Source organism: Haliotis cracherodii, unplaced genomic scaffold, assembly GCF_022045235.1.
Source record: "Haliotis cracherodii isolate W230 unplaced genomic scaffold, xgHalCrac1.p SCAF_9, whole genome shotgun sequence".
In the NCBI taxonomy this organism is placed as follows: domain Eukaryota; kingdom Metazoa; phylum Mollusca; class Gastropoda; order Lepetellida; family Haliotidae; genus Haliotis; species Haliotis cracherodii.
The window spans coordinates 17,223,600-17,251,306 of NW_027266343.1; the positions used below are offsets into that span (position 1 = coordinate 17,223,600).

A 27,707-nucleotide genomic window follows, 5' to 3' on the forward strand; every position below is an offset into this window, starting at 1 on the left:
CCACTTTAAGCTGACACGACGTGATATTAACTGGAATACTGTTCAAAGCGGCGTTAATCCCAACTCACTCACTCCAATCAACTTGTCCATATCAATTACTGTTTTACCCATCATGCCTTTTTAACCCTATGTCCGGGCCCCCTAGACACCCCCTTAGTAAAGTATACAACCTCGGTGACACACAAGTATTTTGAGACTATGCGTATTGTTTAATCTACGATCTATAGCACAAAACCATCTGAAACATCTGGAGGAAATAACACCTTATTATTTTAATTATATACACATGATAATGAAGTAAACAAAAACAAAACATGAGGCAATAAAAGATTCTGTGTTCGTGTAAGTCCCCATCATCATGTGCCTGTCGTCAGAGGCGACCAAGTGGATCAGTGGTCAGGTCAGTGACTTGGTTTCGAGCCTATATGTCATGTATATCCCGACGACGTGGAGCGTTGTTCATAATATCAAACACAGGACTGTCTAGGCCAGCCTTTATTATTTACAGGCTGGAATATTGATGAGTGTGGCTGTAAACAACAAACAAATATAACATCAAGATATATACCGAACACTGTAAGGCATTTTAACATCAGAATTGAAAATGCAATGCAACGGGATCTAAACAGGTAAGGAAATAACTTGATGAATTTGTGTTAAGATTAATATAATTGAATTTGGAACCGAACGCACTGTATTTTCAACTCCTAAACAAACACTATAATAAATCTAAAGGACGTATCATATGGGATGTATTCTTATTCCTAGGCAGCGGATTTGCAAACGTGCATTTTTCTTAGAAATACATTATTTCAAACAGTCGGGACCAGAAGCACTATACTGAGATATGACAAGGTCAGTTTTCTCAAAGAGTCGGGAGATTCAAGACATGAGAGATAGAAACGTTGGTCTATCTCCCAGGCCCAAGAGAATTCTTTTTAAAAAAGTAGTCCAGCTCAAGTCTAGAATGATTTGACAAGTCTAGATTGCCTCAGCTTGAAATTAAGAATTGTTCTGGGCTTCATTTGGATTTTAATTCTTAATATTTTGTTGATACAAATATTTTTTTTAGATAAGAAGACTTAATTTCTGGGACTAAATGTCAGTCTAAAAGAATCGCCTCAATGGTGAAAACAGACCACCCCATTTCAACAAAACTGAATCACCAGTCGTTTTGAATTAGAACCAGAGCATTCAATAACACTCAATTCTTTTAATTTATACCCCCTTTTGGTACGCAGGGGTGGTGTTGTCACCCTCACTAACTGACAGTCCCGATAATTATCAGTACCCCGGTAATTATCAAGTTTGATTCTAGTGCTCTAGTAATTATCACGTTGATTCTAGTACTCTAGTAATTATCACGTTGATTCTAGTACCCCACTTGCTTTCCCTGCTAGCTCATATTTATGGAATCCTAGAAAGGACATTGTTGCGTTTTAATTTTGTTTGTTTTTTGTGAGGGCGACAATGTGACAATGCGACAATGTTCCTTCCAGGATTCCATACATATGTTATCATGCATAATAATTAAGAAGTTAATGTCTACCCCAATGTCTGAGTTTCACACTGGGAAGTACAGCGTCTAGAGTGTAATCTTGAAATTTATGTATGTTGAAGACTTAATTATATCCAGGAACTGTACAGTTCAGATTAACGGGGTTTCACTGTAGTTAGATACCAGATAGCTGATATTGTTAGTGTGGGCATCAGACCATGGATACAAACCCATCAAACAACATTTAAATGAGCTGTGAATATGAGCTTATAAATATAGAATATCAAGATTGAAAATGTATTATCCCTTTCAGAATAATGCTGAAAATACTTTAAGGGAATATAAACAATACATAAATTAATAGATATAATTAATATAAAACAGTGATAATGTTTGTTTATGTTTCACTTTTTTAAAAAGCATGCATGAAAAGCAGCATTAGCATTTGAGCAACATGTGCATCATTCCTTAGCGGCATTCCACCTGTGTTGGAATGCGGAAGAGTTATTCCCCTTACATTCCGGGAGGCGCTGCAGTGAACTAGCACTTGTCGCAGAAAAACAGAAAAGGAAGAGATTGTCAATCAATCAATCAGCCACATTCGCAATACAGAAAGTCTTTGTCAGACTGGATATATCGCGATGACCTCCTAATTACACAGGTGTCCTCTATGTTGCAGAACACTGCAACAAGGTAAGCTTTTGCATCGATGGGCGTGAAGTATCTGATAGAACATTATTTCCGTGAAAATTATTGACAGGAATGAAAAACACACAAGAAATGTTTCTTTTCTGGTAATATTTCAGCCTGGGTCATATTGCACTGTCACTGGTGTTGTGAAAATATCTCATGGTGTAGCATATTATTTCTACAGATGGATTTTCATGCTGATAATTTATCATTGAAACACATCTGTTTATTTCCTTAAGATGTTTGCGTTGATTTATTGCCTTATTTCTGCTCATCTGATTTTATTCATGGATCTACAAGATATTGATGTGAATACACAGAATAATGAAGTTTGTTTGATGAATTATCCTGCTTAAAAGAGGGTGAATGGGAATAGGTAACTATCTGATATGCAACTACAAACAATACTAAAAATATGTTACTGCAACATGTCTAACTGACAAGGGCCTAATGGTTTTGAAATCATCACCAGTTTCGGAAGCTTCAGCCTCTGTACAAGAATGACATTTGGCAGGAGTTGCTTCCATCCTTTAGATAAAATGCTAAATACTTATATCTCTTAACTTAAATCTACTACATTTGTAGCTATCACACATGGTCATGTTTTGACTGCCGGAACCCATCACATCTCTTGGACAGTGTCAAACTAAGGGTTAAGTACTGATACTTCATATGTGTGTAACAAATTGTGGTGGTTATCTCCCTAAATACTCATGTCAATAATCAGAGCTATCAAATTAATTACAGGCTTAGAACTAAACTGAAAGGCTTTACTAGGCCAGGTAAAGATAAAATGTCCTTGTAATGTTAAGACAGTGGGGAAATTAGGAAATTTGTTCTAGCCCGCAGGAATTTATACTAGCCCAGGGCAGGTGGGCTAGTGTTAATTTCTAACCATGGGATATTAATTGATCATTATTGAGATTTTTATCATGAAAATGAATAATATTACATGATGCATCTGATTCAGTTGGCTGATCACAAGTTGTTTTTTTGCAAATTGTTGGGCAGGCTTAAAAAGGAGACAGCAAATTATATTTGTTACGGCTGTCATTAATCATTTTTGATGTCAAGATCGATGGTTTAACTGATTATTTGATCAATTGCTCTACCGCTACAAACCTGTGCTTATTCAGATTAGTTATCACATCCTTAATCAGGATAATGTGAATCATGTTGATAAGTTCTCAGACATGGAAATATACTTTGTCCAACATCAAAACCAAACCACTAAATAAAGAAATTTCTCTTAATCATTCTCTGTAGTCTTATATTGACTTCTGGCTGTATGGACACGTGAAGATACGGGGTAGAATAGGTCTTCAGCAACCCATACCTGCCGTAAAAGGCGACTATGCTTGTCATAGACAACTAACAGGATCGGGTGGTCAGGCTCGCTGACTTGGTTTGATGCTGATTGCATGTCATCAATCCCAATTGCATGGATCGATGCTCATGATGTCAATCATGTCAATTACTGGATTGTCTGGTCCAGACTCGATTTTTTACAGACTGCTGTCATATAGCTGGAATATTGCTGAGTGCTGTGTAAAACAACAAACACACAAACCAATCTGGCTGTATGTTATGATTACTGTGATCAGAGTAATGTTGACAGAAGGATTGGCAATGATTACTCAATTTTGTGTCATTTGCTCCTATTCATATGTCACCATCGAGTATGTGATGTGTGGGTCAAGGCACTCCTGATTCTTAATAACTGCAAGCGTGACAGTCATAATTATTGCCCTGAAGCAAATGTGGCTAAGGGGATTTCCATATGCTTAACATTACGGCTGTAACAATTCGCCGACACCTACGATATCATAGATACTTAACTATAGGTACACGATACTTGAATCGTCAGGTTGTGAGATTGCCATACTCTATAGATAGAACAGAAACAATAGAGTTACCTCCTATGATGGCAGATGTAGCATAGTGCCACCAGTAAGCATGGCAGATAACGGGAACGTGGTGGCTGAGGATGTGTCAACTAACTGTTACATAATACCACGGACCTATACAAGTCCGTGATAATACTGTTTTATAGTGTGTATCCTGATTGTTGCCTTGGGTCTAAACTCGAGGCGGGGAGGTAATGTGTTTCCTACTTTCACATAATGTACATCATGTACATAATGTAGGGCTGGGACGAGTCCAAATTTACTACCTGGGTACCCATTCCCCTATTACCCGACCCTACCCGGGTACCCGTCATAGGTCACAAGAGAGGTGTTCAAAATGTCTGATTGGGAAACGTTTGACCGTACACCTGTCAAAATGTATTTAGATACACATATCCTCCGATCTTGTCATGCATACACTGAAGTTGACTGAAGTTATATAATTATGCAAACATATAAAGTCAGAAGGATTGTGTGTATAGTCAGAAAGAAATTTGTCACTTATAGTGTAACCATAGAGTTCGAAATATGTTTTGCCATTAAACAATATAACATTAAACTATGACTTACTACGGTTCCGGGTAGTCTTGTGGGTACGCGGGTCTTACTCAGTACCCACCCAACCCATGTACCCGAGTTACCCGTCCCAGCCCTAACATAATGGATTGAAGAATTGGTTGATTGGTTTGAAGAATTAGCAATCCAAGTTAGTGATCAACATCAGTCTCTGATATAATCACAGGGATTTATATAACATTCTAACTCGGCTAACCTTGCTAAACACATTGGGAAAATATTAAAAATTGGGATTTTTTTAAAAGTTCTTGTTTTGGAGGCATTAAGCAGTGTATTGTGTAGTATTCAATGCAATGATGTAAAATTACATGTTCAAGGCTTACCGTATTTGACGTAATAAGCGCCCGGGGCCACAAGAATTGAATATTTATGAATATGCAATCAAGTGCATTTACATACCCTGTACCTAAAAATATCCTTAAGAACATATAATATGTATAGATTTCTTCCAAAACAACACTCTTATAATATTTAATTTAACAGTATTGTGGTCACTGGTCATTGTCGCATTTGAGCAGATACTAGTAGTAGTACCTGGATAAGTGCAGTATATAAATGTATATTATTAATAATTAACAAACAATGTCAAATATTTTATGTTATTGTTTCACTGAATATGACAAATGATACGTCAACTGCTGACTTGTTATTGTATTCGTGAATTAATATTTGTATTCATTACCCTTATTCATGATACGAATCGTATTCGCCGCATAGTGTATTCGTTGTAGCCCTACTAATAAGCCTGCTACATTCATCAGCTGTTGACTTCATATTGATACTTTCACCTGTTTCCTGACAGACTTCCAAAGGATTAGGTATCATATATAGAGGATATTATGTTCGAGTTCATGTCATACTAGGTGTACGACACGAGTGTCTAAATTCTGTTTGACCCCTAACATACACACCTGAATCTCCATTACACCATATTGCCATGATTACCAGAGGTGTAAATTCCGGGGTAGAATAGGTCTTCAGCAACCCATGCTTGCCGTAAAAGGTGACTATGTTTGTCGTAAAAGGAGACTAACGGGATCGGGTGGTCAGGCTCGCTGACTTGGTTGATGCATGTCATTAATCCCAATTGCGTGGATCGATGCTCATGATATTAATCACTGGATTGTCTGGTCCTGAATCGATTATTTACAGACCGCCGTCATATAGCTGGAATATTGCTGAGTGCGCCGTTAAACAACAAACCAACCAACCAACCAGAGGTGTATCAATACGGTGAGGTCGCAATATGATACATATCTCGATACCGGTAAATACTAGAATTTTGGCACGAATGTTGTAAACCTAGCATGACATGAACACGAATATAATGTGCTATTTATTACAGAAGAAGATGTCTACATACAGAGATAAATTTTAGTGTTTACCTATAAGGACAGCAAGTCGCAACAACAGCGGAACCACAATTTGTCGAATGACGTCAACAATCTTCAGCTATGACGTCTTTTCTAGTGTGACGTCATTCCAACCTCACGTCACAATAAGATTCGAATGACGTCAATAATGCCGTCAAGATGACGGAAACAATACACTGTTGTCAAGTGACGTGATATGAACTGAGGGCACATAACCTACACTTACTAATGTAGTATTACATGTCACTTTATGTTAACATGGTTAAAATATGTAACATGTACTGAATTGAGTAAAAAAAATATAAAAAATGAATATATAAAAGACTTATAAGATATAATCCCTAACTTAATCATGTTAATCATCAAACGATAACATATAGAAAAAAAATAATTAAAATTCTTTTTATTCACTATTGTGCCATTTGCCTCTTCAGACCAACGACGATGGGGAAGCAGGACAACTCCTCTGAGAAGGACACAGAGAACTATGTAGACATCGCCGACTTCGTCATGGAGGTGGAGAGGTTCTCCAAACTCATCGAGCCTTTTGCCTTCGTCCTCTTTGCAGTGGATGATGTGAGAAGGTTGGTAGACACTGACAGGAAAAGTCACAACTGCAATGCAACGCAACCTTCCGCTATAATTTGTAAAAGTAATACAAAGAACATCTTGAGTTAATACTTTGTTAATGCCATAGCCACGTATGTGTCATGTTTCTATAAAGAAAGAGAGATTTGTACTGGAGTTACTTTATTGCCATGAGGTAGATAGTTGGCATCTTTCCGAGGCAAGAGAGTTAACTGACTTTAAAAGTCCAGTTTCCACCCTTGCCGAACTAGGCTGGAATTCCAGGGCTTGATCGTAGCACCACCAGTGGCTATTACGAGTTATGTCCCTTCTTAGCCTCTCCTATGGACCAATCAGATTCCATCACTTGCATTTGTTTCAAACAAAACGGTGGTGCCCAGTCAAGACGATTTGATCTGTAATCAAGATCTATATTGTGATAAAACATGTCTTATATCGCGAAGTGCATCAAATCACTTGAGCACTTTAATTAAAAACATGAAAAGGTTTGGAAAATGTCTGTTGACATGAGTTGGCGGTGCACATGCTTTGCAAATCCTGCACTCAACCGAAATCTGCACAACAGTTTACGAACCTGATTTCGATTTTGTTTTGCGATTTTGATCGGACTATGCATAGACTCGTTAGTCCAGCCAAAATGTAATTCCATAATACTGGCATAGTTCGGCAAGGGTGGAAACTGGACTTTTATAGTCACTTAACTCTCTTGCCACGGGAAGATGGATAGGTGGATGATCTTCATGTTCAATTCAGCTTCTTGTATGTCTTGTAATTTCTTGAATCCCATGGGATTCAGGGTTAGAATTGGTTCCTAGCAAACTATTCTGGCCGTTAGAGTCGCTTAATGGATCGGGTGGTCAGCAGCGCCAGAAATTGGCTAAAGTCCTGTTGTCATTGCCAAATTGCCCAATAGTTAGGTATAAGGACAAGTAGAGATTTGCCACTTTAAGGGTTTTGCTATATGTTATCATTATAAGGACTAGTAGACTAAAAGTGTTAGTTTCTTCCGGTGGTCAGGCTCAAGGACTTGGTTGATGGAGTGTTACCTTCTTCCAACAGCGTGGATTGTTTCACATAATGTCAATCACTGGATTGTCTGATCCAGACTTGATTATCTTCAGGCTGTCACCATGCAGGCGTAATTTTGCGCTGTTAAACATCAAAAACAAACAAATATGATATGTTGAAATAGTAATCTTGAAATAGAAATAGAAATGTACTAAAGTGATTTCCAGTGTATTACCATAATTATGTTTAATCTGATTGAACAATGGTGATCTTTGGTCCTTTAGCATTGTTTAACCTAAAAGAAATTATGGTTTGTGTTTCCTGCCCTCAAACTGTTTTCTTATTTTTCTTGATGTGCACCATCAGCTTTTGTCACCATGTCAGTATTTTCTGTATTGAACATGTTTTACCTTATTCGATGTAATAAGTGCTCAGGGTGCTCTCAAAATTAGAAATAAGGGGTGTTTACTTAACTTTGGTGAGACAAACAGAATTGAAAGATCGTAAATTACAAACTGAAAATTACTGTTTTTCAAAGAAGGAAAACAGACCTTCCTATCTTACTGTGGATAGGCTGAAACAGGAAACACGCAAATTTGGGCCTGGATAAGACCTTACTGACTCTGTAATAAGTGTTATGGATTTAGAAGACTTGTAACTTTTATATTGTAATACATCAGCGATAGATCTGACACTTAAGTTTTAGTCCAATGGACCTTATAATGATAACATTTAGCAAAACCCTTAAAAATTTGCAAATTTCTACTTGTCCAGTGTTAGAAACTAACAGCTATAGTCCACTAGCCCTTATTATGATAACATATAGCAAAACCCTTAAAAATGGCAAATTTTTACAAGTCCTTACAGGATTAGAAACTAACAGTTTTTGTCCACTAATCCTTATGATGATAACATATAGCAAAACCCTTAAAATGGGCCAATTTCTACTAATCCTTAGGATACCTTTACTATTGGGCAATTGGTAAGGACTACAGGACTAGTGCCAATTTCTAACGCTGCCTTATGATATCTTAACAGTTGGGCAGTTTGGTAAGGACTATAGGACTAGTGCCAATTTCTGTATTATCGTTGACAGTTATGTTTTCAATTATTGTTCAGGTGGAAGTTGCCTGGTGTGACAGTGGCCTTATGGTTGATCTCAGTTTTCTGCTGCTTGATTCTCACACAAGGTAAGGCTCCTCATCAAACTATCAGGTGCATCCTCCACTGAGGTGCATGGCTTGTCAGAAGAGGTGAATAGATTGATAAGGTGCTCAGGCTTGGTGACTTGGTAAATTGCATGTCATCCCGTGGACCGATGCTCATGATGTCAATCACTGGATTGTCTGGTCCAACTGGATTACATACAGACTGCCGTCATATAGCTGTTATACTGCTAGTAACAACCAGACAACCCTACATTTTGTAGCAATATTGATGTTTCAGGTCAATGTGTGTGTAGCAATAGTAACACGAAACATATTGGTGTTTTAAGGGATGTGGGTTACAGTGCAGCAACATTGATGTTTTCAGGAGCGATGTTTGTGTTGGTTGCCTTCCTGGTGATGCTCATAGCCGCTGCGTGTCTTTTCCAAGTCCACACCCGCATCCTAGACAAGATACTCCCGGACACACGAAGGGTGAACTTCTATGCCAGCGACGAGGAGAATAACACCCTGCATACTGTCCGCGAGTTCCGATACAGGTGATGGCAGGCAATTATAGAGGTGTCAAGTATCAACCCACTTGAGTCACGATGAGATAGTGTCGTGATGCTTAATTTGCTCTGGTTTTTGCATTAAAATATCCATGTTCGTGTACGTCATGAATCAGCCCAGGTGATCAGATATTGTTGCTATCAACCATCCTATGGATAAATCGCTGGACACATTATTTGAGAATCGTTCTTGTCATCCTAATCAGATTTCAATTTTTGTTTCATGGTAGAAAGGCTAGCTCCAGTAGTTCTGTATTATTTTTTGTGTGAAATGTTTTGAAAATCAACACATAATAAAAACATTAATTGATACATGGGAAGTCATATGTGTTGAATGGGCAAGTGAAAATTTGAGATTCATCGAATCAGGAATAGCGACACCCCTAGAAAAAATTTGGCCATTCTCAGCGCTAGAAATTGGCACTAGTCCTATAGGCTTGCCAAACTGCCCAAAAGTAAAGGTATCATAAGGACTTGTAGAAATTTGCCATTTTTAAAGGTTTTGCTATATGTTATCATTGTAAGGACTAGTGGGCTAAACCTGTTAGTTTCTATTGCTGATTCTACATATTTCCCCCATTGTGTATTCCAATCTAAGACCATGTGGTATTTTTTGCAAGAAAGTGTCATTGTATCCCTACGGCATAGGAGTTGCTCATTATATTAGTCACTTAGTTTTGTATGGTCTAGATTTGATTATTTTCAGATTGTAATGATATAGCTGGAGTATTGCTGTCTCTTATGTTAAGCAACAACAAAAATGAAGGGTTAGAAATGTACAGATTACTCACAAATTTGTTTTAGTGTCAAAAATACTTTTGATCCATCTTCAAGAAATGTTCAACGCCATGAACTGAAGTGTACCATATTTTCTTGAGTATAGTGCGCACTTTTTTTGGATAAAAACACAGCTGTGTAGAAGGGGCTGCGCATTATACACGAATAATGAGTTTGGATGTTTTTTCCCCCATGGAAAGACATTACCGTGAGCACGAAACACCGGAAATACCATGTCAACAAATCCATACTGAAGTACGCAAAATAATCATGTAATTACACTGTTTGGCTATAAAAAGTGTTCTTTGTATATCTGGACTTATGTTTGTAACTTATTTCATTAATTTTATTCAAAATTCTTTTTAATATTGTTTTTATTAATTTCGGCGAAATCGTGTGTGAAGCGATCAGAAGATCGCACAACTCACCGTTATTAACAGCAACCACGGTCAGAATACCGCTATTGACGCCATGAAACAAACTTTTGTTGACAGACATATATCATAAATGACATACTTTGACTCGTTAAAAGTCATATTTGTTTTTGTTTGACGGTTCTATGTCAACATGAAATTCTCGCGATCACGTGCGCGTAAGCCTTGACGGTGACTGGTCAGACTGGTTCCATGTAAAAAATAATACCCGGGAATAGCGATCAGCTGCTTCGCTTAGGGTTATTATTATTTTAAATATGTTTAGTAAAGGCTGCATATAATTAAGAAAATAATGGAATATATTATTCCTGATAAAAAAAAATAGTTTCAGATACAATTCTTGCCAATCCTTGCATTAAAAATCCTATAAAGTTATATCATCGGGTGTGTCTTGACCGAATCACCGGTCGATTTCAAGAAAACATGTGTACAGCTGATTGCCGTTTCCGGCTTAGTTTACGAGAAAATACACAAGGTAATCTTAATCCCTAGCTATAAAACAATGCCTAGCAGAACAATAAATACTATTTAATCGGTAAATAAACATGTCTGGTGATTTTTTTATCTCAAATTTTGAATTTGTACTGACAAAGTTTCTCATCACCCATTCGTTTGCCGGACTTCGCTGAAAGGGTACGGTGTAATTTTTTTCTGCGCATAATATTCAAATTTTTTTTTTTCCAAAATATTAAACCCGCTAGAGGGGGGTGCGCATTATACTATACTCAAGAAAATACGGTATGTCATCTCAACATTTGAAAATAAGCAGTTTTAATGTTGATAGTTTGTTCCCTTCCGTTTCATGGACAGATAGATGATACTCGTTTCAGTTTCTGAATCCCATGTTTATTTTGTGATTCTTCCATTGCATTAAACAAATGTTAAATATGGTAATCATATAAATATGTTTCCTATGTGTTTGTCAAGTTTACAAGTGAAAAAGTACTTTTATGATCACAAAATGATAAACAAGTTTTATTGGATGGTTTTATTAATGTGAATAGAATTGTAAATTCAGATTCAGATCTGTCAAAAACATCATCCATACCGGGATATCCAAGGGCAGATCCAGCATTTTTAAAAGGGAAGGGTCCAAAATATCAAAGTCCTCTCAGTTAACTTTACTGCTTACAATAAACTACATTTGGTTTTCAAATGAGGGAGTGGAGGTTCACATCCCCTGCACGTCGCGTCCAAGATTTTTGCACTTATATAGCGACGTGCATGCATGTGTGTGTGTCTGCTTGTACTAGTCCGGACTGATGATGCTTTATAGTACTAGTCCACTGAGATACCATGCCGCAGTTTAAGATGAATACCCCACTCAGACACAGTATACTGACTCCGAGCCGACCAGTCCTTGTTTTAGCCCCTAAATGCCAAGCATCAGACAGGGTAACAACAAGTACCATCTTTTAACATCATTTGGTATGACCCAGGCGGGGATCGAACCCCAAACCTTCTGCTCTCTGCAGGGACGCTCTACCACTAGACCACGGAGGCGGTCTAATTACAGATGAAAGAATACATGCAATATATTGTGGTACATAAACATGAAACATTATTGTTATAAATTCCAATGTGGAAGTCAGGCCAATACTTATCACCAATGGTTGACCATGTTCTTTATTTTCCAGCCTGATACAGATGCATGACTTTGTGGTGAAGTGTAACGAGTACCTCGCCTACTTCTACGCTCTCCTCAAGTGGGACTACACCATCCCAGCCATCATGTGAGTGATATGTAGTCCACCATTTATCATCATAATAATCATCATAATAATCATCATAATAATCATGCTTGGATTTATTAAGACCTGATCAACAAGCTCAAGGGTCAACATGCTCAGCGGTCAATATTCAATGCATATTTCAGCAAAATATTCCCATATTGGAATTATTAATTTCTCAAATCATATTTATAATGCTATATCTATGATTATAGTTTCATAGAGGTGACATGTATTTCACTGATTATAAAACCAAAAAGAGGAGAGGCTTTAGTGCTTAATATTTCATTAGGGGGCACGGGTGGCCCAGTCTTCTAAGGCGCCGCGATTCGCTGTGCAGAGTTGCGTCCCTTGGGCACGCCAGAAACCTATGATTGTTAGGTTCAAATCCCGGTTCGCCCCAGTTCTTTTTCTAGGTTTGTCAGCACCATTCCCGTGCTCGTGGGTTTCACCAAAGTGGTAAACGTCTGAGACCTGCATCACTTGGGCTTTCCTCCCACATTAAGCTGACACGCCGTGATATAACTGGAATACTGTTAAAAGCGGTGTTAAACCCAACACACTCACTCACTAATTTTCCATTATAGCATAAACATGATAAATGCAATGATAATACCAGAGGTGCCAACCATTATTATTTGGGCATAATTATTACCATATTTTGCACCTACATATGCCAGTATTGTCAGCAGGGGGATGTGGTAATGAAGTTTGTCAAGAAGACATCACCAGTAAGTTTTGACTAGAATTGACATTGCTGAGGCTAAACAAAATAATAGTCTTGGTGCTCAGGCCCTGCATCATCATGAAGTCTGCAACACGTTTCGGTTTTACTTCCATTTTCAAAAAAATATGAAAATCCTAATACTTAAATACAATGCGATCCAATATAGCACGCAGTTACTTCCCTTTCCATGCACACTGCTTCACTGCACATATCATGTTATGGTCATGGCGGCAGTGAGAGTTTGTATGCTTGTTAATTTAGGGAGGCCCTTTCCCAGGTTGATGGTACACAACTGTTTATTTGGTTAAATACTAGTTTGAACAAGCAATTAAAAAAAAACTCCGCCCACTCGCAAAAGTCATTGTTTGAGAACCAAATCTTCTATTTTTTTAAGCCTAATCCATCATGTTTTTGGGCCATATTTACAATAAAGTTCTTTACATCAATTTATTCACCTTGTGAAATTATTATGTTGCCAGTTAGCGTGACGAGGCTAGAATCTGAAGATCTAGCTTTGAGAAACCATTTTGTGTTGACAGTGCTTTTACAGTGCGATTTGTGCCATACAGAGTTACATCCCTACAGTGTTTCTTCAAACCTGTTTAGATTTGTAAGCTGCCACACACAGTAATGTGCTGTTCAACCCATTTCAGCTTCCATGCTGAGCTGAGTGTGTTCATCCTGTCACTCGTGGTCTTCCCGGCGCGGTGGATCTGTCTGATATTTGTCATGTGGTTCTTCTGTGGTCACAGAGACACCATCAATAGTGAGTATCTTCCCGGCTGTGTTGTGACCTGATGCATCAATATGAATTATCAACGCAATCCAACCCCTGATAGGGGGCGGTCAGGTAGCCTAGTGGTTAAAGCGTTTGCTCGTCACGCCGAAGACCCGGGTTCAATCCCCGACATGGGTACAATGTGTGAAGCCCATTTCTGGTGTCCCCCCGCCATGATGTTGCTGGAATATTGCTAAAAGCAGCGTAAAACCATACTCAATCAATCAATCAATCAATCAATCAATCAATCAATCAATCAATCCCTGATAGATCCAAAAGAAACAAGCTGAGGCAGACGTCATTTGATTCAACATATTTAATAATGACCAATCAGAGACCAAGAGATACTTAAGCCCAGGTCAGTAGTCAAAATTGTGACAGAAACAATAAGCTGGTGTCTGATTGATTTGAAGTAATCAATGGCAAATGTTGAATACATGAATTACTCTTGGTGACAACCATTCAGAGTGAATGAGTGAGTATGATGTCACTTTTAGCAATATTCCAGCAATATCACAGCAGGGACACCAGAAATGTGCCTGACACATCATACCCGTATAGGGAATCGAACCTGGGTCTTCAGCGTGATGTGCGAACACTTTCACCTTTCACCACTAGGCTTACCCACAGACATCCCTCCCGCCGATGTTATTGATAGCCTTTGGCTGTGCACTGTCCTCAGTCAGGTTGACAATATCAGGTGGAGGCCAGAAGTGGGCTTCAGACATTTGGAGATTTGAACCTGGGTCATAGAAAAGATGAGTTAACGCTTTAACCACAAGGCTAGCCATGTTAATCTTTGAATTAAATCCAATCAGCATGTTCAGCAGTGTCCAACCCAGGCCGCCCAATTGCGCGATTCACGCTAAAAAAAATCAAATCGCCCTCATAAAAAAATCAAAGCGCGATCTGTCGCACACAGTAATTTCTTGTACAGTCACTTACTTTATCAGCTGTTTATCCCTACCTTTAGATTCAATACTCACTAAATCTTTAATCAATTAACAAAGAAAGACAGTTCACAGCAAACATTGTAAACAACTGTCGAAGACCGATCGATAGCAACCAGAAGTTCAAACACGAGTAACGTCCCTTGGGTTGCTGAATAAATTATCGATAGGATTGGCATAGGAAACGAAATTTGATTTACTTAAGTAGAAAACGTATCAAAACTTTGATTATGTTGTATTTTGTTGTTTAGTAATCAAAAACCTTTGACAGTTTGTTTAAAGACAATGAATATTCTATCTTGAATAGTTCTGAAAATATTTTTGAGCATTTTAGTTCGTTTTAGTTTCGTTTCTGAAATCACACACTATGAATCGCCGACTGTCATAGCAGACGATCTTTTGAATAGTGAATGACCATGTCGCGCAAAAACAAAAGAATTACAGACTTTTTTAATCAAAATAGAAAAAAGCACAAAGCATTGTTATTCATTTCAGTTCTTTATTCTGATCTGTTACACTTTTATATGATGATGTTCCAGTACATTATACAAAATAAGACATTTTTGAAGAGAGCAATTATCCCCCCAACTTTTTCAAAATCCCCCCTATTTTCTACATGATGGGGGGACAAGTCCCCCCTTGATTTTCAATTCTGGGTTGGACACTGGTTCAGTTTAGACAATTGTCTGGATTATGAACATGATTAAAATGAGAAAACACAGTTGATCGATGATGCCTAATGCGAACATTTCTTGCAAAAGTGATGACTTTGATTTTCTATCAGTTGATATCACTCTGGCAACTCGTTTTGAACTAGAATTACAGTATTTGTTGATGTACTCTGTTCCAGTTCTCCACAGCCAGTGGACATTTCTGCAGAACATAGCAAATGGCAAGCCCTGCTCTGGCGCTGCAGCGAACCCCAGTGATTCACAGAGCACTGCCGCCACGCCATCTGAATCTCAGTCAAAGGTAACCCACTCTCAATAGATACAAGATTACAGAGTAGAGAATGAACAGAGATTATGAAATTACAACACATTTGCTTTGTCGTGGAATGTGTTTGACACACTGAAGCTACCTTACTTGAAATTTGTGGAAATTGTTTCATTGAATGGAGTCATCATGTCATATGTCATCTTCCCTGTGCAAGAGAGTTAACTGACTTTAAAAGTCCAGTTTCCACCCTTGCCGAACTAGGCTGGAATTCCTGGGCTCGATCGTAGCGCCACCAGTGGCTATTACGAGTTATGTCCTTTCTGTGCCTCTCCTATTGACCAATCAGATTCGACTTCTCGTATCACTTGCATTTGCTTCAAACAAAACGGTGGCGCCCAGTCAAGACGATCTGATTGATAATCAAGATCTATATTGTGATAAAACGAGTCTTACATCGCGAAGTGCATCAAATCACGTGAGCACCTTGATTAAAAGCATGAAAAGATTGAGAAAATATCTGTTGACAACGAGTTAGCGGTGAACATGCTTTGCAAATCCTGCAGTCGACCGAAATCTGCATGACACTTTACGAACCGGATTTCGATTTCGGTGCCCGATTTTGATTGGACTATGCATAGGCTCGTTAGTCCAGCCAAAATGTAACTCCATAATACCAGCCTAGTTCGGCAAGTTTGGAAACTGGACTTTTATAGTCACTTAACTCTCTTGCCTCGGGAAGATGGTCATATGTAGCTTGAACTGTTTTCTTTTCAACAATTTCAAGTTTGGAATGATGGCAACAGTAAGTCCATTGATGTATGATTGCTTGACACACTTGATGTATGATTGATTGACACAAGCATTAAGTAAATATTTCATTATTTGTATCTTCAAGATGTATAAATAGAGAATCTCACCCGAGTGTCTTTTGACAAGCCTTAGAGTTTTTCTTCTTTTATCAACTCATGGTGACATATTCAATTTCAAAAGATACAAGGGTGAGATTTTATTTATCATCCAACATCATTCTTCCAACTTCTTTAGTTTGTGAACAGTAATAAGCAGTGTCCTAAGTGTAAAAAGTACTAGCAGAGCCATTAGAGATGTCATTTGATTGTGACGTCATGGTAACAATGACATCACAATGGTCTGCAAAGCATTGTGATGCAATTTGATTACAGAAAGATATAGCTTGATCTCACGCAAGCGATATCTCCTGTGGGAGCAAGTCTTGGATGATTACATGTTTTACAAATCAGACATTTATGAATGTTGGTACATGTATATATTTGGACCAGTTTATCATTGTACATTATTTCTAACTTCATAAAAGAAAAATTGCCGGAATGTTTTATTTCACTTACTAAGATTTTTGAAAGGTACTGTGTTGATTTCAGTGGATGAGTGAGTGAGTGAGTATGGTTTTACGCCGCTTTTAGCAATATTCCAGCATTATCACGGCGGTGGTCACTAGAAATGGGCTTCACACATTGTACCCATGTTGGGTATCGAACCCGTTGACAAGCGAATGCTTTAACCACTAGCCTACCCCACCGCCCCTTCAGTGGATGAAAAAGTCATCATGGTAGTACCTTTCAAGGTTTTATTTTGAATGAATCTGGTCATATTTTTCATCAGGGAAGCAGTGAGACAGCCTCAAGTGGGGATGCAACAGATTCCCCAGACAAAGATGAGCTATATGATGTGAGTATACCCATGTGTGGCTGTGGCAGCACGTTAAGTACAAATTATCTCCCGACCACCTTCATGGTCTAGTGGTAGAGCGTCCACCAGGAGAGCAGAAGGTCCGGGGTTCCATCCCTGGCTGCATCATACCAAAAGACGTTAAAAGATGGTACTTGTTGTTACCCTGTCTGGCGCTTGACATTAAGGAACTTAAACAAGGACTGGTCGGTTCGGAGTCAGTATACTGAGTCTGAGTGGGGTATTCAAGTTAAACTGCGGCATGGTATCTCAGTGTGCTAGCACTATAAATTGGCAAGCAGCCACACACACACACGTGCATGCACGTCGCTATTTAAGTGCAATAATCTTGGACAAGATGTTACAACCAATTTCACCTCACAAGTTATCTCCCTTTGACAAATGTGCGACCTTTTTACTTTTTGAAATAGGATCTCATTGAGTGGATAATGATCTACTATCTACACACCCTACTCACTGTATAGTATGTATTGGTTATGAGGTGACCAAGTGGCGATAATACCTTAAATGAAAAATGGTTTGTTTGTGCACATACTGGTTTTGCTGTTGGTTCAGCCAATCCACATAAGCCTCAAAATGTAGTACAAATCTGTGCCAAATCCAGTTGTAGGTGTACATGTGTTGCATCCTTGATTACAAATGTTACGAGACTTTGGGAAAGGAGTACACCTTAAGTTTGCATTTGCACTAAAAGTAATAACAAACACTTCTGTTGATGTTGGGTTGAAGTTATGTAAAATGATTGTCCCCCAGAGAGGGTATGTAAGACACATTTTTTTTTTCTGTCACATTTTTAATCGTAGAATATGTGCAATCTCATTAAAATCAGATATTAGTTCTCGCTATCGCTAAACAAAGATCTGAGGACATCCCATTACGGGTACGGGTCACATCAGAACGACCTTTCATCCGACCAATCAAAGCGTTGCTTACCAGATCATGAAAGTGACAGTCTGAATGTTTTTTCTGATCATGCAACCTCAAAAACTTTAACACGGTGTATTCTGAATGACTGTTACGGCCTGTACGACTGATTCCGTCAAAATTATTGTCTATCTCTCGCTTCCGTGGGATAAACATTTGAACGGAGGAGGTGTTGCACAGTACATGGGGAAGCACTGCCAGACAATCTCAACCATATATTAAACACTCTGGAATGTTCGTTTGTTCAGTTTTCAAAAATTTAATCGAGAACTGTGTCAACATAGTTAACATATTTTTCAAGCGGAGCCTGAATTGGAAGTCACCAGGTTGAAACGAGTGCAGTAAGGCTCAAGAAAGCTGCTTTCTAATTGGCTGATGTAGACTTCTTGTTAGACATTTCAGTGGTCGGTCAAAGTTTCGCGAAAGGTTGTTCTGACGTGACCCATAATGGGATGTCCTCAGATCTTTGATCTTTGAACTTAGATCTGATTTTATTGAGATTGAGAATATGTGTTCATTTAACTTTGGCTAAATTGGACAATAATTGCCAACACCTGAAGGGATGATGTAAATCCGGCTGGGGTCCATGCACTTGATGCAGGAAGCAATGGTACTGTAAGTCCCCATGGACCCTAGCATGGTGATCTATGCTTTCAGCTGCTGGTGATCTATAGCCCTTTTTATCATCTATTGTTACATATAGTGATATCTTTTTATGGGTGTATGCTAGTTTCAAATATCAATCTGTGATATTCTAGTTATTTTACTGTCCATCGATGACAGGTTTTTATTTAATCTACATATATATATTCTAAGCGTTTAACTTCTCATCACGATATGTCTGGAATATTGCCAATGTGACATTAAATATTAACTCACTCACTCTGTTGATGTTAATTACGTCAAGGGCAAGGTTACTTCATATAGTTTGCTATATTTGTTTTCACAGAGGAACAAATAATGCTATGAATATTGCCGTCCCATCTCAGCCGACGAGAAATCGGCCACTGCCTGTCTACTTATTATGGGAGACATGTCCAACCTATAAAAGATAACTGACCGAGTGCCTGACAAACATTCAATCTTATTAAAATCAGATCTTAGTTCTCGCTGCTGCTAAACAAAGATCTGAGGACATCCCATTAGGGTTCACGACAGAACGACCTTTCATTTGACCAATCAGAGTGTCGCTTACAGGATCATGAAAGTGACAGTCAGAATGTGATTTCTAATCATGCAACCTCGAAAACTTTTTACACGGGTATTCCGAACAATAGTTACGGGCTTAACAACTGATTCCATACAATCTAGACCATCTATTAGCCATTCCAAAATGTTCTTTTGTTCAGGTTTCAAATTTTTAATCAAGAATTTGTCAAAATATGTTTCGAAGCGTAGTCGCCAATTTGAAAATAGTGCCGTAAAGCATGAGTAAGCTGCCTTCTGATTGGCTAATGTCAACTTCTTGTCAGTCATTCCATTGGTCGATCAAAGTCCACGCATGACATGGTCTGACATGACCTGTAATGGGATGTCCTCAGATCTTTGTTTAGCGGCAGCGAGAACTAAGATCTGATTTTAATGAGATTGGACAAACATTTTGAGAGAACTTAGAGGATTGACACACTAAAATGACTACTACAACTGTCATATTCCTGACTCCCTAATTCAATATCTCACACTCAAAACTAATGTTAAACTGCTGAGTTTTCACCCACTATGTCTTCAAACTTTCCTTCCAGGAAGATTTAGATGAGAACACAGTAGAGTTGGACGGAGACCACCTAACCAGACTGGAGCCGGCGCCATCTAAACCTGGTATGGTTGCCAGGCTCCTGGAACTCAAGCGGCGCCGGCAACAGCTTGCCAGTGGTAAGTTGATATAGCTCCAGATGTTGTCTTGTGTTTCAGGGGGGAAAGGGGTTCCGTCAAGGCTTGTTCATCTTTTGTGTGTTTGCTTCATCATTCTTCTGATGATGCTGAGAATGATATTTGTTTTTAGGCAATATTTGTTAAAATAAGGAAATAAGTTATTGTATTTATGCTATTTTGAATATACATTCATTGAATGCATTTCTTTTCCAGAAAACTGTTTCACATGCAAAGTGTCTTTCTCATCATTTTTAAAAAGAAGGGTAGGTACAAATTAAATACTATTCACAAAAACAAAGCTTAGTCTTGACATGATAGGCAGAGCCTGTTATGGTTTCTTTACTGGTTTACGGTGCAGCACTGCGCTGTAAAGATCTCCACCCACATTATGGTGTTGAGCGATATAAGACGCTATTGAAAAAAAAACAAAGTACAGTGAAAGATGGCGCATGTTATGGGACAGTCCAAAGTGGACTTTCCCATTCATCAACCAGCAAGCCTAACAGAAAGCAATGGCAAGTGAAAGACGAGCTGAGGAAATCCTGGACTGATCACATTTTCTAAGAGAAGTTTTTGGCTTTTTTTCCTTGGCTGTTTTTGATTGAAAAAGGAAATACTTGACTGTGCATAAAGCACCAGACGTCAAACTACGGATAAATTGTCAAACTTCCAAACAAGCACACGACATGCCATGTGATAGTAAGGATCACCAAGCAGTTTATGGCTTTCCTTTGAAACACCACACCCACCTCTCCCCTTTTTGTTGTCGAAAGTAACCCATATTTTTGTCACTATTGAGCCCAAAGGGCTCGCTCTTCCTTTTTGTCAACTAGAATGAACAATGATAATAATCTGAGAAGCAGTTGTTTTCCTTATGCACATGTTGAAGTCAAATCATCTCAATATTAATCTGAGTGAAATGTATTCCATTTTTCTATTGCAGTACTACTGCCGGCATTGTGGGAACCACTTCTGTAACAAGTGCTGCAACCAGAAGGTCCCTAGATCCGTGTTTGGAGCCACGTGTAAGTCTAGGCCCTATCTGGCAGGATAATGTCCGCATGTACACAATCATTTATGAAAGAGTTGGAAGCCTTGTCTGTTCCCTGTGAGGGTGTTGGGGCAGACAAGATCTCCAGTATCCCATGTTTGCTGTTGTGCCAGCTCATGAGTGCTGGATGGGTACAAAGTGTGTGACCTGGCATATTGTGCGGTACTGTGCCCTGACGACATGGATCGGTGTTCATGCAGTCGACCACTAGTTTACCCAAAAGAGCTGGTACTGTAATGTAGCTGGAATACTGCTGACACGTACTCATTTAGTGGCAAATGGGTCCATGGACGTTATGAGACTTGAATTGAGATACACTGGACAACAAAGGAGTGCTAATTCCAGCTTAAAACTACATGTACTTTATCATTCATTCCAGGCCAGCATGTATGCTATCTTCCATTTCAGATGGCTTTAAAAATTATTGACTTCTTATAGCTAAAATGGATATAATTATCATTAAACCGCCCGCATGTTATCAGAAATCAGCGGGCCACTGTAACTTGATAATGACCTCATATTGCTTGACGACGGGTCATTATCACGCCCGTTGTTAGGTGACGTCATAGGATAGGGATAGGGTTTGTTCTATGATGTTTCTATATTTGAAAGTGGGTCAGTGACCCATTCCTTCGTCGGGCAGTTAATGGAAGACCTCGGGCTTCTGCAAATGATAATGCCCTGAAAAATAGCGATCCACTTATATTAGTCTCAGGCAGCTTTTGTGGCCAGAGGCTAGTGTTACACTCACTAGAACCTATCACTGGTTTCGGACATGAGTATGTTATGTTTTTTTTATGTTGTTTCAGCTCCAGCAGCCCAGACTGAGACTGTGATTGTTTGCAATACTTGTCACGAGCTTCTCACCAAAAAGGACAAGGACAAGGTCAGTTGATGACCTTTACCTCTGTAGCAAGGTCAGATGACCTTGACTTCAAGGATAAGGTCAGGGACCATGACCTTTGACAATCAGCTGAAGAAATAAGAGACCAAGAAGCATGGAGGAAGAATTTCACTTTGGTCAGGGGTGTTCATTTTCACTGATCATTTACAAACGTGAGGATTTGATATATGTAAGGCTTGTTTATAAAATCGATCACAAGCAGTTTTCTTTGACTAAAATGCAATGAGAAACGGGTTTGAAGTATTCTATTTGAAGTGATTAAATCAAGACAAAGATAATTTACTTTTTCCCCCCTGTCAGTGTTACGTTGTCCTCGTCTTGTTGGGAACTATCCTCTGAACAAAAAACTATTCTTCATTCATGAAAACAAACTAAAGGTGTGTACTAGTCAGCAGATGTAAGCTAGTTGAAATACGATTTGTATTATCGTGATTATATAAACTCTTCAAGCAGTATCATGATGTTCATAATAACAACCAAGTCAATGTACATTTTAAACATTGTTGTTTACATTTCTAAGCCTGCTTGTTAACTTGAAAACTTTAATACCTATGTAATTTTATTTTGTTATTATATGCCATGTTTTTAGTTTGAGCTATTAACATATTTATAATGTTTGTTTTTAAGTTATGTAACCCGGTCAATGTTTAGTGCCATCTAGTGTTTTTGTAGATTGTTTTACTGCTACTATGTTGGTCAACATTTTATCATATCATTTATATTTCAAATAGTTGGAGCTAACCAACAATGTTTTTATCATATAGATTTTAATCGAAACAATTTTAGTGAGAAACAATGAAATTTTAAGGATGACGTTTAGCGTATTCTTATGTTACACAATCATGTTGGACCAATTTTGCAACAATTTTTAGACCATGTTAAGAGACCAAAGATTGGTTTGTTTGTTGATAGATGATATGAGTCTCATGCCTGTGGGACGTTGTTGGGTACTATGTAGTGATAGGAAACGATGATGTGAGGAGTGGAGGCTTATGAGGCTATAGCTAACAGCTTACCATGCATTATGTCTCCATCATCTTTGAATACATACGGCAGCAATGCAGTGTAGTCGTTATATATAACCAACAACATGGACTGGATCCAGTGAGAGGGAAACCTGTGAGTCTTTAAGACCAATGAGCACTTAGCTTCCATCTCACAAATGGCAATGTCTGTCACCTGATGTGCTCAACATGTGCCATATCCTTGTGGCTGCTCTACATGTTGCTTTAATGTCAAGCAGTTGTAGGGTTTGCATGAATATGCATCCAAGAGTTATTAACAGTCTTATTTCATTAGCTAAGTAAAAATAAACACACTTCAGACTCACTGCTACACCATGTATACTGCACAGCGGCCATATGTATTCCGCTACGAAGTATTGATGGGTTAGCTTTGCCTACATTGTTCCACAATTCTCTGAAACGGAGATGTTCTATTTGAATGTCACGATACATTCACTTCATGTTTCCATACATTTTTAAAAAAAATTCTTATAACGTCTAGGACTTTTTAACGTCACATCGGTCTCTCTTCTCATAATAACATGTCGTGATATAACTGAACTACTTTTCAAAATAGCATAAAACTTAACTCAAACACTAGCCATTGACTACAATCTTATTGGTTAGAACAGGTTTGTTTTTTGTTACAGTGTCTCAGGTATGTGTGTGGAAGTTGCTCCACGATAAGTGCAAATTGAGTTTCCCCAAATTTCTGTCCAGCTGTTTGAGGGTTGATAGTTGCCCTGTAGTGGTGCAAATGATGTGCAAGACATGATTTGCCCTACAATCATGGAGTTGTCCCTGACCAACATTCATGGAGTTGTCCCTGACCCACATTCATGGAGTTGTCCCTGACACACATTCATGGAGTTGTCCCTGACCCAAATTCATGGAGTTGTCCGTGACCCACATTCATGGAGTTGTCCCTGACACACATTCATGGAGTTGTCCCTGACACACATTCATGGAGTTGTCCCTGACCGTCATTCATGGAGTTGTCCGTGACCCACATTCATGGAGTTGTCCCTGACCCACATTCATGGAGTTGTCCGTGACCCACATTCATGGAGTTGTCCGTGACCCACATTCATGGAGTTGTCCCTGACCCACATTCATGGAGTTGTCCCTGACCCACATTCATGGAGTTGTCCCTAACCCACATTCATGGAGTTGTCCGTGACCCACATTCATGGAGCTGTCGTGACCTTGGGCATGTGGACATGTACTTATCTTAGTACGGGTAGCAGTGCTGGGATCGAAACCTTTTTCGCCAGGGTAGATGATTGTGGATAGAGGGGGGTTGACTTTGTTTTTCTTTGCTTACAATGTTTTCTACATTAATCTCCTCAGTTGCTGGTTTACATGGGATATTTCATCAGTATATTGAAGCATTCAAATGCAGTGTTGAAATTAAGGCGGTCCTGGTGGTCCTTGAGGTTTTGTCCTATAATATGTTCGTTCAGTTACGACAAATGAGGATCTGGCGGTTAGTGGCAAGCACATTAGTAGACAGTTCTGGGCAACCTGTTCATCCCTTGTATGTCTGTTTGGTCACCTGGTGTTCATGATGATGATGATAATGCTATTACCAGGCAGTATTTGAGGCTCAGTGCAATGGTAGCCAGCCTGTTCATGCATATATATGGCAATTGTTCTGTGTTTGAGATGCATTAGATCATATAATTTGCTGAATCCAAGCAACAAGTGTGTATTTAAGTCATTTTAAACCTGTTAAGCAACTACAAAATTAAAAAAAACTGTTAATCTTTTATTAGTTTTAGAACAGCTTGAAGTCTTTGAACTTGATAATCTTTAAAGAAAACTATTTGTAAATGATCTATTTACTCTCAGTAATCACATAGTTATCTCAGTTTCAGCGATTGGCTGCTGAGAGTTTTGAAATTGGGAAAAAAATCTTATAAAGACCTGAAAATTTGAGACTGAACCTGTATGAACCCAACTGTCATAGTAATGTTTTTCAAGCTGATATTGGGGCGGTCGGGTAGCCTAGTGGTTAAAGAGTTCGCTCGTCACGCCGAAGATCCGGGTTCGATACCCGACATGGGTACAATGTGTGAAGCCCATTTCTGGTGTCCCCCGCCTTGATATTGCCGGAATATTGCTAAAAGTGGCAGAAAACCATACTCACTCACTCACTCAAGCTGATATTTTAGACTAGGAAACTATTGTCAGGCACAAGATCCTCACAACCACAGTGAGGCCTGCCAAAGTAATACTTGGTTCCAGAAATCCAGAAATATCCATCATGACTGTTACTTGTTAAGAAAACTCACCCAAACCTATTTGTTTAAAAATAGGTTTCTGTTTCTACTCTCCTATGTCTGTAGACCCCTGGATGCCAAAAGGACATATAGTTCTTAAAATATTAAATATTTGCAAAAGGAATATGATTATGAAGTGTCTCCTTCAGCATGTTCAGGTTCTTGGACCTACCAGTGTATATTCTGTGCTGTTACATTGTTTAACCATACCATCGACGGTCCAACACCAGGAATTTCAAACCAAGATTATTAATCTACATGCACCTCTTGTACTCCAGGGGGCACGGGTGGCCCAGTCGTCTAAGGCGCCGCGATTCGCTGTGCAGAGTTGCGTCCCTTGGGCACGCCAGAAACCTATGATTGTGGGTTCAAATCCCGGTTCGCCCCGATTATGTTTCTAGGTTTGTCAGCACCATACCCGTGCTCGTGGGTTTCACCGAAGTGGTAAACGTCTGAGACCTGCATCACTTCGGGCTTTCCTCCCACATTAAGCTGACACTCCGCGATATAACTGGAATACTGTTAAAAGCGGCGTTAAACCAAACTCACTCACTCACTCACTTGTACTCCAGGTATTAAAATCAGGAAATTAAAAACCAATCATATGTGAATTCATGCCAAATATATCAACAGTCCACGTTGCCTGTTTAGTACCATCCATGTAGGGTAGACGTATGTGTGCATAGAATTTGTGTTCTACATCATCTAGCTGTTTTGGCTGCAGTTACCAACAGATATAAGTTAATATTACTGCCAATACTATTATGGTGCTTTCACAGCCTTGGAACAATTGCATAGAGAATATTCAGAAAAAGCATATTTCTGTTTATTTTAATTACTTTGCTGTACTCTCCTCACCTATATGTCCGGATGGGTTTCAAACTAGTGTCTCTTAAATGTCTTCAAAACTGAAACTGTGAATGGAAGTGTGATAATATGAACAACTTTTTTTTTGTGGACTGAAGTTTTTTTATTCATTGGTGTTCAACAGAGATTGATAATTACATAGAATCATATTTATGTAACTCAAAATGTTCAGAATACAACAGTTTTTTAAAGGCCTGGAGGCCTGGGCCCCGTTTCACAAAGCGATGTTAGTGCGAAGGTGATTGTAACTCCCATGCTTTAACATAGACTTGTAGTTGTAGTGCTACAAGGGGGGCACGGGTGGCCCAGTCGTCTTAGGCGCCGCGATTCGCTGTACAGAGTTGCGTCCCTTGGGCAAGCCAGAAACCTATGATTGTGGGTTCGAATCCCGGTTCGCCCCGATTATGTTTCTAGGTTTGTCAGCACTATACCCGTGCTCATGGGTTTCACTGTAGTGGTAAACGTCTGAGACCTGCATCACTTCGGGCTTTCCTCCCACATTAAGCTGACATGCCGTGATATAACTGGAATAATGTTAAAAGCGGTGTTAAACCCAACTCACTCACTGTAGTGCTACAAACACTTTGTTGTATGGGGCCCTGGGTCGCTTTCCCAAGTACCGGTAATATACTTGACCCACTTGACCCTAAGTTTGAAATCATTCGGAAGCGGTGCCACGAACACTGGCAGCAGTAGTGTGCTTTGTCCTGCTCATCAATATTGTATATCAGTTGTGTTACATGTTATTTGTTTAGCTCATGTTGATAACCTGTGATTCAACCGATTATTGTGTAGAAGGTTGTGCCAATCAGCTCAACACCAGTGACGTTATTGAAAGTTTATGGTAGTGTGCATGTAACCATGTCCTGAGCCGCTGTACCCTGTGACCTCTCTTGGTTACGCCCCTTGCTGTTCAAGGTCAGAGGCTGAGACAGAGGCCACAGGGACCAATGGCTACTACCGTATTCGACGTAATAAGTGCCCCGCTCTAATAAGCACCCACGGCAATATTTGCTAATATATTGGCTAGTGAACAGTCCCAATAAGCACCTCTTCCGATTGATCAATGTATGCAGGACTTATTTATTCGCGTATAATACGCACTCGTGTGTTATATGCACCCTTAATTATGGGCAATTAAATTCTTGAAAAATATATCTGTCGTACATTAACATTTCAGGCTGTCAGCATAAACCACGAAATTTATGTTTTAACTCACCAAAATGATGTTCTAATAACAGACCCCTATTTCTAATTTTGAGAGCGCCCTGGGTGCTAATTACGTCGAATACGGTATATTCTACACTTTTGTGATAATGCAGTCTTTGAGAAGAGTGTTTGTTTTTTACCAAATCTTCATACAGAATTTAAGATTTAAGTAAAAAA

General features: G+C 39.0%; 1 protein-coding gene across 1 annotated transcript; it reads left to right on the top strand.

The window, feature by feature from the left end:
- The first annotated feature begins 2,044 nt into the window (after positions 1–2,044).
- On the top strand, positions 2,045–27,532 carry LOC139452066 (protrudin-like). Its single transcript, XM_071233374.1, has 12 exons — positions 2,045–2,191; positions 6,479–6,628; positions 8,760–8,830; positions 9,174–9,345; positions 12,206–12,301; positions 13,679–13,791; positions 15,604–15,725; positions 17,331–17,396; positions 20,084–20,213; positions 20,427–20,476; positions 21,157–21,238; positions 22,074–27,532. Exons 1-12 carry the CDS (start codon positions 2,169–2,171, stop codon positions 22,157–22,159), a joined length of 1,161 nt encoding a protein of 386 aa, XP_071089475.1. The 5' UTR covers positions 2,045–2,168; the 3' UTR covers positions 22,160–27,532.
- The last annotated feature ends 175 nt before the right edge of the window (positions 27,533–27,707 follow it).

What these genes read in the sequence shown, in the direction of transcription:
- LOC139452066 (XM_071233374.1), top strand. Translation starts at nt 2,169, where the DNA reads ATGTTGCAGAACACTGCAACAAG. An exon ending in CATCTGAATCTCAGTCAAAG is followed by an intron (nt 15,726 to 17,330) that starts GTAACCCACTCT and finishes ATTTTTCATCAG; the next exon opens with GGAAGCAGTGAGACAGCCTC. An exon ending in CCGGCAACAGCTTGCCAGTG is followed by an intron (nt 20,214 to 20,426) that starts GTAAGTTGATAT and finishes TTTCTTTTCCAG; the next exon opens with AAAACTGTTTCACATGCAAA.